The sequence below is a fragment of the Cuculus canorus genome, chromosome 5, assembly GCF_017976375.1.
Source record: "Cuculus canorus isolate bCucCan1 chromosome 5, bCucCan1.pri, whole genome shotgun sequence".
In the NCBI taxonomy this organism is placed as follows: Eukaryota; Metazoa; Chordata; class Aves; order Cuculiformes; family Cuculidae; genus Cuculus; species Cuculus canorus.
In genome coordinates, this window is record NC_071405.1 from 13,235,744 (window position 1) to 13,253,610 (window position 17,867).

Genomic DNA, 17,867 nt, shown 5'->3' on the forward strand with positions numbered 1-17,867 from the left:
CACAGAAAAGGGATTGTCACCCACTGCATTAAATGTTGTGCCATCTCCAGGGAGATAAACCACCTAAACTGTTTCCTTCACCATCCTTAGCAGTTATGTCTCTCCATCTCCCCCCCCATCCATCCCTTTGGAGCTTCCACTGCATCTTCACTCAAGCATGTCTTTTTTGACTCTAACTCCCTATGAATAATTTTGGCGAGTGGAGTGTGGTTTAGATTTTGGGGTTAGGGTTTTTGTTTTAACTCTTCCAGGATGGAGGTAAAGTCTAAATTAAAAAGATTAATAGAAATTCCCAAAACATCTGGCCTCTCATGGATTTTTGCAAACACAGTTGTCTAATCCAGCCGGAAAATGGGGATGAGAATGAAACTTTTCTTTCACTCTTAGCTGACAGCAGATCAAAAAGAAGACACAAGGCACTGAAGACCAAATTGACATTACACTAGCTTGCAAGTGCAGAATCCCCTACTCGCACCATATCTTCTTCATCCTCCACATCACAAAGCCCACCATTCTCTCACTCAAGATTGCCACCATCAGGGACAACTTTTACCTTGAAGAGGATTTGACAAACAGCAGCAGAGACAAAAGTGAAGGCCAGTAATCCCTTAGACTATATGAAAGGGACTTCTCACCCTACCTCCTCACCAGGCATTGCAGAAACATTTGAGATGAGTCACAGCTTGCTTCCTTCTCTTGTCAAAAGTGTGATAAAGAAGCTTCAAGTAATAGCTTGGTTGGATGGCCGGGCCCAGAGAGTGGTGGTCAATGGCATTAACTCCAGCTGGAGGCCAGTCACAAGTGGGGTTCCCCAGGGCTCAGTACTAGTCCAGCCCTGTTCAATGTCTTTATCAATGACCTGGATGAAGGCGTTGAGTGCACCCTTAGCAAGTTTGCAGATAACACTAAGCTGGGTGGAAGCGTCGATCTGCTGGAGGGTAGGGAGGCTCTGCAAAGGGATCTGAACAGGCTGGACCGCTGGGCTGAGGCCAATGGCATGAGGTTTAACACAGTCAAATGCTGGGTCCTGCGCTTGGGGCACAACAACCCTATGCAGTGCTACAGACTGGGGGAAGTCTGGCTAGAAAGATGCACAGAGGAGAAGGACCTGGGGGTGTTGGTTGACGGCTGACTGAACATGAACCAGCAATGTGCCCAGGTGGCCAAGAAGGCCAGTGGCATCTTGGCTTGTATCAGAAACGGTGTGACCAGCAGGTCCAGGGAGGTTATTCTCCCTCTGTACTCGGCACTGGTGAGACCGCACCTTGAATACTGTGTTCAGTTCTGGGCCCCTCACCACAAGAAGGATGTTGAGGCTCTGGCGCGTGTCCAGAAAAGAGCAATGAAGCTGGTGAGGGGGCAGGAGAACAAGTCTTATGAGAAGCGGCTGAGAGAGCTGGGGTGGTTTAGCCTGGAGAAGAGGAGGCTGAGGGGAGACCTTATTGCTCTTTACAACTACCTGAAAGGAGGTTGTGGAGAGGAGGAAGCTGGCCTCTTCTGCCAAGTGACAGGGGACAGGACAAGGGGGAATGGCCTCAAGCTCTGCCATGGGAGATTCAGGCTGGACATCAGGAAAAAAATTTTCACAGAAAGGGTGATCAGGCACTGGCAGAGGCTGCCCAGGGAGGTGGTTGAGTCACCTTCCCTGGAGGTGTTTAAGGGACAGGTGGACGAGGCACTCAGGGGTCATGGTTCAGGGAGTGTTAGGAATGGTTGGACTCGATGACCCAGTGGGTCCCTTCCAACTCAGTGATTCTATGATTCTACGATTCCCAGTGTACATTCTCCCGTACAGAAATGTCTACAAAAGATTTATTAATTGCCGACAGTTTGGAGCCATTATTCCCACCTCCAGAGTCAATGTCATTGTTAATAACAGAGCAGAAGGTACCATCAGGGACCTCTCTAAGTAACAAAGTGTTGGCATGCCCTACCTTGGTCTGCCACAGCTTCAATATTCACTTTGAGCTCATTTGCCATGAAGCCAATAACTGAGAAGATGACAAAGCCTGCAAATATACTTGTGGCACTGTTGGTACACGTGACTATCAATGTGTCCCTGAAAAGAAAACACAAGAAGCCATGTCACCTTGTTGCAACACATACAAGGGAGGGTTTTGTATGCATTTCAGGAGTCTGTCTCATAGGCACACACACCCTGTGGGAACACTGTTAAAGATATACTGTTAAAGTTATCAGGTATATTTGATGCTGATCAGAAATGACAGAAGTCTTCACACCACCACCAGTAATCAGCTGTGCAAGTGTCCATCACCTATGTGCCACATAGGGAACCGCAGGTGACACAGGAGATTAAGCACTTCTGCTCTTGGTCTCTCCAAAAAGGGTCACAATGATGACATGATGCATAACACAGTGTTTAACTCTCTGCCTGATGCGTATAACTGCTCACTCTATTACATAGGGACTGAATGTCACCAACCAGGTAAGACTATTTTTGTCCTGTATCTTTCTTGTATTTATGCACAAAATTTCACTGTCAAGCTTTCTGTACCTTGCAGTACTCACTTAAATGCCTGCTCATCTGTAGAGGACCCCTTGGTACAGTTTTCTGTTGTCTGTTACAGGAATATCAAGAAATCCATACCTGAATGTCATATATACTGGGTAAGTACATGTGACTTGACAGAAAACCAGCCCTCAGGATCCCCATCCATAATTATTACACTCTTGGTAGGACTTTTGGGGTTTTTTTTTCACAAGATATGTGTCCTGAAGATTTCTCCTTAAACTACTACAATTTAGGAATTAAGTAGTCACTCACATTAAAAATTTGAGGGGGTTATAGTTGGCTAGAACTGCATATTCCTACTGCTATTTGTTTCTCAGCAATGGATGAAATACAACCTGAAAAGCTGTCAAGAACCTCGCTGAGCTGGCAAACTTCAGGAACTGCTAACAGAGCATCTCTTAACATGAATGATTAGGTTATCATTTTAGGTCTACAGAAAAAAATGACAATGCCCTGTTTGGAATCATCATATTCTAATTTCCTTCCAAAACCCAGATAAGTTTTAATTAAAATATTTTAGGTACGCTTATTAAGTGAATTTCTGTAAATTTACTGCATGTATAGGTCATTTAATGGCGTTTAAAATGTGTCCTTAACTGAAAACTCCAATTTTGTCTCCAGTATTAGAATGTAATGAATATAACAACTAAAAGAGAAAATAGTCATGCTTCATTTCAGTATTCAAGGTGTATTGTAAAATTAAAAAGATCAGAAGTATTAAGCTTTTCTAATTATTTCTGTTTCATTCTGCCATATCTCTCTCTAACATAGGTAAAACATGTATTTAGTGTTAGACCCGTAAAATCGTTGCACTTCATTAGCATGTATTTCATTCAAAATTTTCATTAACATTCTCAAAAAAACATTGCTAAATTGATGCAAAAAGTTAGCATGACACTTCTCCCGTTTTTCGGATACATCGAATTTATTCACTGACCAACAAGAAAAAAAATCAAATCCCGGGACAAGGATCTTTGAAAACAGGACCCAAAGGATTGCTGCGTGGGACTTACTCAGTCCGCAGTGCTGTTACTTATTCCTCTATGTTTTAGGATAGCTATATTAAGTTACTTTTGAATACTAGTAGGAAATAGTTTTGAATTACCTTTTTTTAAATCCTGATCCACATTTCTTTTTAAAGTTAAGCATTTTGTTCACAGTACTCAGACGTTACAGTATATGGGAGTTCACATGCCAAGGAATGTGTCCTTGAAAGTCTTGATTGGGGAAACTTTTTAAACATCCTTGGGACAGTCCCTGTGCATGCTGGTGGCTGTCCTCAATCAGTGCCTCCATCACTGCAGAAATCAGTGAAGATTTGCTTCAGTAGCAACAAGACTGGCTTTAAAGACCACGAAACAGTGGTGCAGTGCTCTGCTAATGCCAGTTGCTTTTGTTTTTTCCATCTGCAGACATTTATCTGGCACACTTTTTTAATGAAAAACTAGACCGTGCCACCAGAACAATGACATTTTTCCTCGTAAAAACGAGCTTTCAGTGATTTCAAGTAAAATTGATTTAAAATTTCACAGCCTGAAATAACCTTTTACATGTAAAATCGCAATAAGTGTAACTGGAAAAAAAATAACATTCAGGAGAGACAGGAATCACTATACAGAAATCTGGTGTTGAACTCATGAATGTCTCACAATGGCAAACATGACCCCCTTCTACACATGGGTTTTCTTCAGCAGAAGCTGCCAACTGGCAGAGTTTCATACCACTGCTCACAGCTGTTGACTGCTTCCCAGATTGTCTTTCAATCTAAATCTGCCAGTTCTGAAAGTGAAGAGCCAATAAGGCCTACAATAAGCCGAAGGCTCACCTTGAGACTGGTAGATTAGCACCTGGTGAGAAGACAATACATAAAACAACAAAGGAGATTAAATAAAGCAAACAACCAAAAAAGGAGAGAGAGAAGACAGAGGAGAGTTTTTCAAACCTGATCACTGCAAGTTCAAGGATGACTGTTTTCAGACTAGATCTGTTTAATAGGACCAGTGGGTTTCACTCTTACGTACCTGTAGCAATTATTATGGAATTTGTTGTAAGAAGATAGAGTAATTAGACCTCCCCACGCTGCAGATAAGGAGAAGAAAATCTGAGTGGCAGCATCCTTCCAAACCTAAGTAAGATAGACATGAGAACAAAGGGCATCAGCATCAGGAAAGAGCATCAGAAAGATCAATAACATGTTACTGTTAGGCACTGACACATAAGCAGTTTAAATGAACTTTAGAGCAATGGATGTCAACAGAATATTTGAAAGCAAAACCCTGCCCCAAAATACATAGTGCCGCTTGATGAGGAGCACTGTTCTTGTTGAGTCCATATAAAATGATCATATAACCTTTGTCATATATGGAAGGCACAAATATCCAAACTACATTGCTTGATACATCAGTTCAAATACATTCAGTAAAGAATACAGAAATCAAGGCAAAAATCTGCAGTGGGTTCTAATGGTCTATCCAGCTCTATTATTTTTGGTCATAAATAATACTTTATTTTCATTATAAAAGTAATGATGTGCTGCTTATGAATGAGACTACGTTAAAATTAGGGTAAATTTCTGTCATTAGGCATATATCAAGCATCATAGCATAATTTAGGGATATTTAGGCACCAGGGCCCAGTTTCCTCCCATCGGAAGAAATGATGTGTGCAAACAAGTCTCTCTAAAAACGCAAAAAACCCAAAACATTGTTTGTTCTGTAACAAAGTCCTTCAAAGCTTTAAATGCATTTGGACAAAATATTTCTAAATTGTCTGGAATTTCAAAGGAGTTGGTTTTACTTATCATTGGCAAAATGTTTGAAGCATTGGTATTTCAATCTACAAGCTTTCCTACAAAGTCTGATTTTCCACCCAAATCCACAGTGCAGAAATGGAGATACATGTACATATATAGGTAAACCTATGCACACACTAACCAGTTTGAAGATCTTACTTAAAAGCTACATTAAAATGTACCACCTGCAAGCAGTCAGTCCTTCATCTAGCTGAGAATAATATACAGATCTCAATTCTGGTTAATACTCCAAGTAAAGTTAAAACCAGAAACCTGCCTGGATACCATTGAACACTTACCCAGGGTTATGCAGATACTTAGTGTATCCAAACAGCCCCATTTTGCAAAAGGCAACAGTTCTCACCTCCTTTATTGCACAACATGGGATCAAAACCCGCTCATATTTAATGCAAAATTAATTTCAGTATTGTTTGCAAGATTTAATACTCCCATCTCCAAAGGACCAAAATACCCATTACTGCAGAGAGACATTAAGGCAATTAAGATCTGCTCAATTCATCCAGGAAATTGATTTCAGCTTTAATTATCAATCTATCAGTGTGATAGCATACTGCTATTGATAGAGGGGGGGGAAACAAAAAAAAAAAAAAAAAAAAGAAAAGAAAATCAGTAGATTTCCTGAAGTGCTGCTAAAAATCCCTTTCAATTTTCTAGAGAAAAGATCTGAACTGTAACTCTCAGTTCAGGCTTCAATTCAGTCTTCTTCAGACTTCCGCTTCAAGACACTCAAGACCAGCACATAGGCACTCATGTACCATATAAGACATAATCCATAGGTGGATTTATGTCTACACAAATACAAATCTGTATGTATTTTTGGAACATGTTTGACTGGCTTTGTTGGCAACAAAGGGCATTTTAGACGTCAGCTGAAATCATAAGCAAGCCTGGAGAGCTGAGGCCCCAACTCATACCCTCAATGCTTAAAAAGCAAAGCCGGGTACAAAGTCTCTTCCCTCTGTCCTGTCCTACACAGCAAGAAGCCTTGTTTCTTACAACACAGGTAGGCTAATGATCACAGTCAGTCAATTTGCTATCAGGGAGTTAGATTAGGATATATAATTTGATTTTGTTTAATCTAATGTGTCAGATATGCTATTGATGATGGTCTTCTTCAATGATTAAAAAATATCTGTTCTGAGCATTTCTCAAAAAAGGCAGATAAGTTTATTGTGTTACCTATTAAAGGCTTCACATGCTTGATCAAGTCAAAGCAGCATCCATTAGACACCAGTATACGAAAAAGCTATGCTTCCCTTTTAATTCCCTGTTTTCCAAATGCACCTACTCTGAGAGATTCAGGTGAAATATTAAATATGAATTAAATACCATATTTATAAATATATATGTAAAAATTTCTTTGTGCATACAAATAACAAGCATCCATTGCAACAACACTCCACTTAAGATGAAGAACAAGTTTCCACAGATGACAGTACTGCCTCTACACACGGAAAAGGCTTGCAACAGACATTAAGAAATCTGTATGAATTATTCACCCTAGCAGAGTTATAAGTGCAATAGTAGGCCCACCATAGCATCAATTAGCTTCTCCCACTTTGGTGTGATGAAGTACCAGATTCCAGCTCCAGCTCCAGGTAGAGTTACTCCTCGTATAAGAAGGATGATAAGAACTACGTAAGGGAACGTAGCTGTGAAGTACACCACCTGGACAGACAAAAAAAACGTGATTATTGAAAGGGTTTATTTGGGTGTAGAAAAAGAGAGGAGGGAAATATAGATGTTACACTATGGCCTGAAGAAAGCAATTATTCAGGCTCATAGGCTACAAAGTTATTGCCCAAGAAATCTGGAACTTTACAACTCTTGCTGCTGGAAACAAGAGTAGTATTAGTAGCAACAGTGGTAAGAGATGGGATTCTAGACAGAGAGTGAAAGAAAAAGCCATGTCTGGAGAAGAATAATAGCTAAATCAAAGTATCGCTTTTGATCTTTGCTCAGACCAACATAACAATTCAATGGAAATTAAAGGAGCAACGTCATTCAATAAGACTTAAATTTCTGATGTTTTTCCTATTTATTTTTCTGTATTTAGCTAAGCCTAAAGAACTTTTATTACTGCTTGTACTTCTCGATAATTACATACCACCATGACAATATTTATTGTCCCAAGGCAAAAAAAGTCAGTGCAGTGATCCAGACAGACCTAATCATCATGATGTCTTAATACACAGCAGAGACTGTGTGTTTAATGTCTTAATAATTATCTAGTAGAGATCAGAACTCTCTCTGTGGTCAAATAAAATGGCTAGATTATGGCCAGTTAAGCTGTGCACACTACCCAAAAGCGCTTCAAATCCTTTTCTCATTAGCCTCTGAATCTTACAGGGACCAGAACCCTCTGAACGGAAATGACTCTTGAAACTGCTTTCTGAGCTTTCTCTTTGGTGTCTCAGGAAGTTGCTCCAATGAATTTTTGTGCAGTGAATACAGTGAACTCATCTATAAATAAAGGTTTTATATGCCTGACACCAAGGAGTCAATATTTTTCTTTACTGCTAAGGTTCAATTAAATATCTATTGCCACATTGAGCCCCAAGTTATTATCCTGTACATCATCTGTTTATTGTTTCTGACCTTTCATAAAACAGTTTTTGATATCACACTAAAGGGTGGGAGGTGGATATCACCTTTCCCCTGGCACTCCAAGTCTTTGGATTTTGTGCTAATTCCCAAGCTACCTCTCAAAAGAGGTTGGCAGCTCCTAGACGCAAAGAGATGGCTTGGAATCAAAAATCCTGTGCCCAGCTCTAGAAAATTCATAGTTATCTCTGCATATCTACTACTGCCTTTACCCCAGGAGATATCTAGTTATTTTGCTCCAGCTTTTTTATCTTTTCCATCTCCTCTTTGTAAATAAGGCAGATTGATGCTATGTCATCATCTTAGCATTTTAACCTGCATGCTAATTGCAATGGCATTGATGGAGAAGTCTCAGATACGTGAGATTCACAAAAAGAAAAAAATACACCCAAACCAGTGCTGCCACTGAACAAAAAGCTGCATTTCTCTGCTTAGACTGCTGCCTGGCCAATTCATATGCCTGTACTTCCATGCCAATGAGAGGACTTGCTTCCTCTTGACACAGTTGCTATTTAGGAGGCATGGCAGAAAGCTGCAGATCTGAGGGACAAGAGAGAGAATGACATGCGAGGTGTCAGAAGGACAGAGCAAGGAGCTGGGTTACCAGTGGGAGGACTTATGAAGGTGGCACGAAAATATATGGGAAAAGAGGATACCCTCATACTTTTATGAAGGTGGCACAAAAATATATGGGAAAAGAGGATACACTGCTCACACTCACCGTAGAACAATTCAAGTTTGGTTCTGATTTTAAAATGTTACTTAACATCTTAATTTATATCATAATTTCCCCCATTACTGTGACATACAATGTGACTGCACAGTTTTAATGAACACAGAATAGGGAAGTCTGCTTAAAGCAGCTTTTTGCCGTCCAACTGCACAACACCGCTCAAGGACTCATTTTAAAGTTACTGAAAACTAGGGGACAAATGCTGAACCAAAATAATCTTTTTTTTTTTGTTTGGCTAGACAAGAAAACACAGACAGGAAGAGGGCATTTAATTAATACTTAGCCATTTACTGAAAAGAATTGTCACTAATTCACTGCCTTAAACAAGATTATGAACCCCTTGAAGCAGAGCACTTCTTTCTTGCAAGCATACGACGACAAATATTTTTCTTACTTTTCCTGATGACTTGATTCCTTTAGCAAGGGAGGCATACACAATCACCCAAGCTAGGAAAAGAGACAGTGCCAAGGGCCATCTAATCTCACCAGGATATTCAATCCCTGCTGAAATCTTCAGTACAAAGTACCTAAGAATAAAGAAAAATAATTTTTTTAGAAAAGGGGAAAAATTAGTGACAATAACCGCAGGCAACAATTCAGTACAAATTCCTACAGGATTTTGTTTTGCTTCAGCATTCTCAGTGGTTTCTCTAGAAGGTTCCAATGATTCTCACCATGCATTATTTTATTTATCTGCATTGCAGTAGTAGATAAAAATGCCAGACATGGGCAGACACTCCAGCTGTGCTAAGCACTGTAGGAACCGCACACAAATAATCCAGCATTTTAAATTTAGCTTTCAGCACTCCTACACATAAAAAATGGGTATCATTTGCTGTTCCTTACAAATGGATTTCTAGTCTTCCAAACAGTGATTTGTTGTCTGTGACATGGGATTTTAGAGAAATATTAGCATAACGTTTCTAAGCAAAGATATATCTTACTTGAAGTATTCTTCGCTTCCACTGACAAACGTTTTGTTTCCTTCACTGGTGAAGTTAACCATGGTCAAGTTTGGATAGGCACTCATACAGAAAGTAGAGTTCTTGATTTGTATTTTTGGGTGGTCGCTAATAATGCAGGAATCTAGGAACAAAACGGGGAAGAGAGAGAGAGAAAAAAACCAAAACCTTTCTCTTTAATTTTTTTTTCAGGTTAGGTGTAAAATGACAATAAAAAGCATTAGATCACACACATTACTTGAACTTTTGTTCTGTGCTGGATTTGTGGAATGCCTCGCTTAGGGAAGCTACAAGAGTTTGAGAGAACTGAGTCTTAAAATTCTTATCTCATGATTTTTCCCTTTATCCCAAACGTCTAAGGCATTAAAAGAGCCCGAGGAAGAGAAAGCCCTCCTGCCCATCCGGGGAGCACTCCCACCTCCTCTCTTGAGAGAAGGCAGGAAGGGGAGCGGCTCTTCCAAGAGATGGTCTGATCCTTTCAATTTTTCCCCTTTTCGAGCTGCTGCATGTTTGGGGCCGTTTGCAAAACAGGTTTTCGTTGGTTTTCGTTAAAAAAAAAAGCTTCGCTAAAGCCCGAGAGGTTGGCTTGTTTTGACAGAAACCAACGGCTCTAGCGTTTTGATCTGTGCTTTCTCCCCAACACAGACTTTTTACCCGGAGGCTGGGGGTGGGGAAGAAGGGCGGTTTTTTAGCATTTTAGATGAAAAATGCTATTTATCCTTGAGGAGGAAAAATTTAAAAGAGGGGGAAAGAGCCGTATGATGCAGGTCACTTCAAAGTGGCTTGGGAGATGACGGTTCTCCACGGTGAGAACATGTCCCAGTCATCCGCAGTCTCCTCTGGCATCTCCCAGGGGCGCAGCTGAGTCAGAGAAATCTCTGGAAACCCACCAAGGCCGCAGAGGAGAGGGTGGGGGAAAAAGAAAAAAAAAAAAAACCAAAAACAAACAAAATCCCACAAACCTTCAACTTACCTAACAAAAGTTTGTTTTTATCTTTACAGTCTGGCGTGTTCCACGGGTTGTTACAGGAAGCCCAAGGTAGCACGGGTACAAAGGACGCAAAAAGGTAGAAAAGTGTGTAGCACAGGATAATATTGTAATATATGGCTATTAGAACCGAGATGATCAGCATTGCGATGCCGCAGCCTGAGAGAAAAGAGAGGGAGAGAGGAGAACCATCGGATGAATCCCAAGCGGAGGAGAGGAACCGCAGCAGGTCCTGGTGGCTGCAGAGCCACAGGGACAGGCACGGAGCATCATCCCCCACCAGAAAGGGCTCCGACGACCGCGCAAATTGCTCGTTATCGTTGTTGAGGCATCGGCAGAGCCCTTTGCATGCGGCTGCGGAGCGGGGGGAGCGGGGAGGCCGTGCTCAAGCCATGCAAGTGAAGAGGGGGGTGCAGGTCATGCTCCCCAAAACCTGCTCCGCTCACCTTGCAAGGCAGGGATGGCTTTCCAGACAGACACGGGCCCCTGACTAGCAAACTGCCCCAGGGAGACTTCCAGGAAGAAAATGGGGATCCCAGCTAGAGCCAACATCATCAAATAGGGGATGAGAAACGCACCTTGTGGGAGGGAGGAGGGGGACAAAAGAGAGAACAACCTGAATCATCGCGCACAGGCGATCTCTTCGTTCCACCACCTCTGGGTGAACCCACATCCCCTCCGCCCCCACCCAGCAACTCCCCCGTGGCTGCCGCAGGCTGGGGATTGGCTCTCCTTGGGTCGAAATGGGTCCATTTCTGCCCGTCATCCTGGGGAAAGCTTACTGAAGACCCGCAGCTATTAAAAATTTTCTATTATCATTCCCAGTGCTCCCAGCCCCGATGGGGCTTGGGTGGAGGAAGAAAAAAAAATGCAGCTATCTGCATGTCCAGCATTTGCTCGAGGCAACACTATTTTTAAGTGTGTATTTTAACACGCCACACTCCAAAGTTCTTATGTGTAAAACCGAAAAAAGCTCACCTTCTTTTTTCTAAAGACAAGTTTTGGGGTTAAAATCTCTAATTCTCTCACATAAAATAGCTCTTACAGTATTTACACAACTGTTTTAAATGCTTATGCACACAACAGCCCCTGCTGATTGTCCTGAACAGAGGGGAGAGGCTTACAGCTGCGGTGGGTTGTAGCAGTAACACCCCCTGGTGTTTAAATTACAGCCTCCGTTGGCAGAACCTCTGCAAATAAACTTCTTCCCCTTGTGAACTATTAAAGGCACAACCCCTCTCCTAGCTTTTCTTCTCTATTCTGCTAAGTAGCATTCATTCTATTTCAAATGAGTATTTTTCAAACGATTATTTTTCAGTCCGATCATTGAGACTTAAAAGAAATTCCCCAGACTTCACAGAAAATACCGTAACATCTCGACTCGGATTCAAACGCCCTCGTGTGATTTTTCCCCACTCAAAAGCCCCTTGCATCTTCCTCTCCTTCCTCCCTCCCTCCTTCCCTCCGCTTTCCCCGCCCCATCCTTTGCGGATTCAGACCCGATTGCGTTTAAATTAGGCAAAGAGGGGGCCGGAGCCCTCACTCTGTGCCAGGATGTGATCAACGCGGCTCTTCATTTTCCTCCCTCTCCTGCCAGCACCAATTGCAGGTGTTTTTAAGGCAAGCACTACCTTCTAACGAAATCTTGTTGGAGCTCTCCTACTTTCAGAGCTGGCCGGGAGACACACACCCCCCACCCCACCCCCAGGGTTCTCACTGGTGGCTGATGCTCTGGAGGTGCCCCCAGACCTCGGCTCAGCCCAGGGTTTTGCTGCTCGGCTTTGCCAAGCGAACAGGCACCTCCTGCCCCAGCTTCCCTCGTGTTTTTCCCCTCCAAAAAGGCAGAGGTATGGTACTGCAGGTAGAGAGACAGGAAAAAGCCATCATACCTCCCCCATTCTTAAAGGCCAGGTACGGGAACCTCCAGACATTGCCCAGCCCCACTGCATAACCCACCATGGAGAGGATGAAATCCAGCTTGCTAGACCAGTTCCCTCGGGCTTTATTTTCATCCCCTACATCGTCTTCCTAAAAGGGAGGAGAGGGGGAGGGAAAAAAAAAAATAGAAGAGAAATCGGAAAACCGCCACTTTTTCAACCAAGCATCGCGGGGCTGCGGGGTTCGTCGGAGAAAGACGGGGGCTCGGGGAGGGGGGGAGAGGAAAGAAAAGACCTCTCCCTGCAGCCCCCCCGTCGCTGCTCGGGGTCTCTTCTGCCAGAGAAAAGAGAAGGGGGGCTCTGCAGCCTGAGGACATCGGGGATGGGGTGGCGGCTGCCCACCCGGCTCCTCTGGAGTCGAAACAGCTCGCTTCCCGGAGCCCCCAGCACTGCAATGCGCATCTCCTTGCGATGCTGGGATCTCCGCAGGACCTCGGGGGCGGGGTTGCCTGGTTCCTAATTCCTCTGGGCACGGGAGGCCCCATGGCCCTCTCTGGGGAGCAGAGCCCACGGTGCCCTTGGACGGGTGAGGAGTGACTGCTGGTCCCCAGCGAAGCCCGAAGGGACTCAGACCTTTCTCCTGGCACGAAGTGGGGGGGGAGAAAAAACACTTTTACAAGAGGAATCCGCCCCCCTCCCTTCTTTTCAGGGTAAACCCAGGTAGGCGGGAGGGCAGGGACTTTGCCCGAGGGGACGGATCCCGGCCTCGCAGCCTCCAACAGCAAACGACTCCAGGGTGCAGGATTCCCAGGGTCTGGGTGGGTTTGACATCTTGTGTGTGAGGGGGGGGGTGGGGGTGGATGGATGTATTTTGCACTGTTTTTGGTCACAGGCTCCAAGGCATTCAGCCGCCCGGAGCTTGAGCGGCCGAATGAGCCTGAGGAGAGGGATCCCGATCCGAGGATGGGAAAAGCAGGGCATACTTTCGCATCTGATGCTGGTGAAAGGACTTGGCTCCTTGCGGGGAGGCGTAACCGGTGTAGGCACACGCGTATTGCAGGCAGGAGCCGGGTTCTACTGACAGGCACGGCTCAGTGAACCCACTGGAATTAGAAGGGAACTATTGATTGCAATTTATACACGATTAGCCCTCTCCAGCACTACAGCACCTTATCTGAGACGTTCTCTCTCTCCCTTCCTTCCTCCCTCCGCGTGGCACGGCGCCATCCCCGACTGATTTAGACCTGATTTTAGAGCTTCAGCCCCAAATCAGTGCTGAGTGGCAAAAGCCTCTCATCCTATGATCTGAAGAGGGGAGGGGATGGGAAAGAAACCCTATAAGGAGCCAACTTACCCCCTCCACTCTGCCAGGAAGAACAGAAGTATTGCCATCTGTGCCCAGTACCACGGTACTCTGGCTCAAGGTCACCCAGGCGCCTTTGGCGTTGTTTTGCTCCAGTGTGCTCTTACCAAGGTTCAGATTAGCATCTCCGTCTGTGCTTTGCAAAGGGGGAATTTTGCAGTGAGGAATAGCAGGTTGCCCGGTGGTCCCTGCCTCAGGGGTGTGCTTGCACGGAAAGGTTTCCACAGATTCCCTCCGGAGGGTGGAATTGGCTTGCACCAGGGTACTGCTGAGCTTGCAGATCCCGATTTTGGTCCTCTCAAAATCATTTGGTTTAGCTTCTTCAGAAAGAAGTGATCTGTTGTCGTTAGAGAGTGATCGAGGAAGCCTGGCCATCGTGGCAGGGGCTTGCGAGAGGGCATTCTGCGGCTCATTTTCAGGGCTGATTCTGACAACTCCGGAACCTTCATTAGGTCCAGGAGCAACAGTTTCAGGATTGTTCACAACCTGCTTGCTCATATCCCTTTGACTGGTGTAATCCTAAAACGATAACGTCACATATTTTACCAAAAGAAAAAAAAATATTGGGACTCCAAGGATTCTACAAATTTCTTTTGCTGTTCACAAAATGTGTGCGTTAGAAAATCTGGATACAAAAGTGTTGCAGAATTTCCAGGTGCCTCAGTTCACCTGCTTTCCCTCTCATTGCACATTAATATTCTAGGGGAGAAAACAGTAAGGTATGCAGAAAACTGCAAACAAGCAAAAAGAACTGCACCAGAGTCTACAAACCCATAATTCGAGTTTAAACAATTGTTTCTACAGCACTGTGCTGCCAGACCTCGTTAGATTTCCCATCACGACTATAGGATGCTCTCTTCCCCTATCACCAGTGTAGAAAGATTCTTTAATTTTACGCCCCATTTCCTTTCTGTCATTCAACAATGCACATCAGCTTTTTTTTTTTTTTTAATATATAGGCAATAGACAAGCTGCCCTGTAGGCAGCCGGAGATGTTAAAAAATGAGCGAAATAGTGCTAGTGAGCATTTTTGAGCTGGCTGCCACCCTTCAAAACCCAACAGCAAGACAGTAGAGCACAAAAATAACCACAGCACCACAGCAGAATTAATGACAATAACAGCTAGTTTTCCCTATTCTTTTTCTTATATTTTTGACTCATACACCTCTAAAGATGTTTATAAGCATTCCTACATTCATTAAAAAGATTGCTGATGACAATCCCACCCCTTCACTTTCCTTCCAGTTTAAAATTATGATTTAAAATGCTTTATATACTTTAAATAACCCACAGGCATACCCTACCTTTTTCGTCAGTTTGTCAGCTTTAAAAAATACACCTCCGTTTTAAAGAGAGGTTTCACGAAACTACCGGTCGCCGTTTCCGTTGCAAGTTTTCTCCTCATCTTAATCCCATCTCCCAGCGTCAGGGATAAGATCTGCAAGGACTCTGTCACTGTCCAATTGCACTTCAGAGCCACACGGTTTTTCACGTGCCTCCTTCAACCCCGGTCCGTGGGAGGCTCCGCGGCAGCACCACGGACAGCGCCGGCAGCACCGCGGACAGCTCCCCCTCCAGCGCCTCGTCCCTCCCTTCGGTCTTTTTCAGTCTCAAATAAAAGAAGTCAAGCACTTACCATGCTTTAAATAGCCACAGATTGTCTCGGTAGAGGTAAAAACAGCAGTACGGGCAACTGACAGACTGGATTTTGCCCAGTCGAGAGCAAAGCTTTCTATACTTCCTTGGGAAAGACTGGGTTTGCGTCAGTGCATAGCAAGGTGCCCTTCGCTTGACATTTTCTTGATAATAAGAGTTTGATAAATCATTACCCTTGGTTTCAGATTTTAAAGGGACAACAAGAAGCCAGAGCGCCGGCTAGCTGTCACTCATGCGGCAGTGGGATTGCGTGTTCCGTGTGACTCATATGGGGGCTGATTACTAAACCAAATCCAGCAAGAGCAAGGGAGAACTTTCTTGCCAGTAATTAAAGGGAACATGTGAGAAACACGTACTACTGCACCCAAAGCAAGAGAGAAATGAGGAGGAACCTTCTATTCCTATCCCTCTCCCCCTCCCTATTACTGTAGTGTGTGATTCACCTCCCCCTTTTTTTTCTGCAGTTCACAGTTGGATCAGATGTTGTAATACTTTACATATACATATAAAAATTATATATATTTTTATATATATGCACACATACCTATACACAAAGAGAGAACTTCACTGTATATAAAGTACACAAACACATTTTGCTTGTATCTTCCTTGCTGTCATTGCACAGGACAGGGCTATATCATCTATTTTTACTCTGCCTTGTGGAGGGAAACTCCCAGCCCCAACTAAATTAAAACGACACACACACAATAAAGCAATCTTCTCTTTCATCAAAACTATCTCAATAATAGTTAAATAGGAGCAAAGATGACGACAACCGCAATCAAGTTGTTCGTGTTCTTCTCCCATCCATCAAAGCATTTACGTTTGCGAACCAGGGGAAAATTACTCATCATTAAAAGTCAGATGTTAACCCAAAATCGGTTTTGCAACGAAATAATTCACCCATAATCACCTCTCGTAAGTGTTATTTGCTATATAAGGGGCTTTCTCAAAGATTTGCTACACACAAGGTAACTTTGTTCGCGATGACAAAAATAAAAAGGGCACTGGCAAATCGGGATGCTCCCTAAGCAACCTTCCCAGCTGTTTCAGCGTCAGAGACGTTCTTCCTCCGCATACACTCTGCTAGCGTCAGCTTCACTGGAGAGTATTTGAGGATTTTACGTTTTAGCGTAAGAAATGTGAAGCGTGCGCCGAACTGTGAGGAGGAGGGGGTAGGAGAGGAGGGGGCTAAGACTTGCCAGCACCGCATGCATTTCTTCTACGTCCTTGATTTTACGGGTTACTATCGTCTGTTTCAGCAGTCAGAATAGATAAATAAATTCGCATTAGTCCAGACAATTCTGCAAAGCCTCTAGCAGCCCGGTGCTGATGTCCGAGTTCCCATCAAGGGTCTGAAGAAGCTTTGTTCCACTGCAGGCAGCTGCCCGCAGAGCCAGGCTGCGGCTCGGCTTGCAGGTGGAGCTGCTGAGGCTGCCCATCTCCCCTAGAATTCAGCCCAATTCCTTTACATTACACCTGGTCATTGCAGATGTAAGCAGAAATTCACCCGCAAGAATTATTGAAAGCACCACGAAAGCCAAAGAGATCAGGAATAGCAAAGCAGAACATAAAAAAATCGGGTTTGTTTTTTTTTTTACAGAAAAAAATCACTCCATCTGCCAACTGGAAAATGCCTTACAGCAGAGCTTCAGAGCATGTTTATAACACAGCTACTCTTAACTTACTGTGCTGTTGCTTAGAACATAGTAGAGAACGGGGGCCTATCTATGCTATAGGCATATATTTATAGTACTCATATGTAGGTATTCTTACACATATATGCTTTCACACACTTTGTGTGTAGATTGTTGTACCTTCCTCTCTTCAGATACACTCTTCTGCCTCTGTTCTACCTCCACTAGCCTACTCAGAAATCGAGAGGAGCACACAGAAGTTAGTTTTAATGCGGAGAGGGATAAATCGGGGGTATTTTACAGCGTTTCCTTCTCAACGTACCCTCCAGCCGCAGAACAATCTATTTGGAGCCAGGGTCGTTAGCTCAGTTATGCTGCCCTCCGGGTTACGTTAATGCATCTACAGGCACGAACCAAATTAAAAGCGACAAGGCAGCAGTCCAAGAAGGATTTTGGGGGCAAAGACCCCTAAAACTCTTCTAGATTCACAGGGTTGACTTATTTTGTTTTTCAGAAAATTGACAACGTTAATTCTTCACGTTCCTTTCGAAGACGTATCGTTTGCTTTCTCCATCAGCACTGAAACGTGAAATCGAAGTTTCACCCTTGGAAAAGAGGAATCGATCTCCTTTACTTTCAGCAAAGGCAAGAGCCGTCCTCTATCCCCTGCACCCCGGGGAATGGGGCTCTCGGGGGGGCACG

The 17,867-nt window shown here is 43.7% G+C and overlaps 1 protein-coding gene across 1 annotated transcript in view; it reads right to left on the reverse strand.

The window, feature by feature from the left end:
- The window catches only part of SLC6A5 (solute carrier family 6 member 5), a 33,634-nt gene extending 16,664 nt beyond the window's left edge, over window positions 1-16,970 (reverse strand). Inside the window, exons 1-11 of the mRNA XM_054067072.1 lie at window positions 16,829-16,970; window positions 16,565-16,629; window positions 13,864-14,391; window positions 12,522-12,660; window positions 11,079-11,210; window positions 10,618-10,791; window positions 9,627-9,768; window positions 9,077-9,209; window positions 6,879-7,013; window positions 4,555-4,658; window positions 1,935-2,059 (exon numbers count right to left, since the gene is read on the reverse strand). Coding sequence (XP_053923047.1) covers window positions 1,935-2,059; window positions 4,555-4,658; window positions 6,879-7,013; window positions 9,077-9,209; window positions 9,627-9,768; window positions 10,618-10,791; window positions 11,079-11,210; window positions 12,522-12,660; window positions 13,864-14,391; window positions 16,565-16,629; window positions 16,829-16,970 — 1,819 coding nt within the window. The remainder of the gene's footprint in view (window positions 1-1,934; window positions 2,060-4,554; window positions 4,659-6,878; window positions 7,014-9,076; window positions 9,210-9,626; window positions 9,769-10,617; window positions 10,792-11,078; window positions 11,211-12,521; window positions 12,661-13,863; window positions 14,392-16,564; window positions 16,630-16,828) is intronic.
- Window positions 16,971-17,867: the final 897 nt, after the last annotated feature.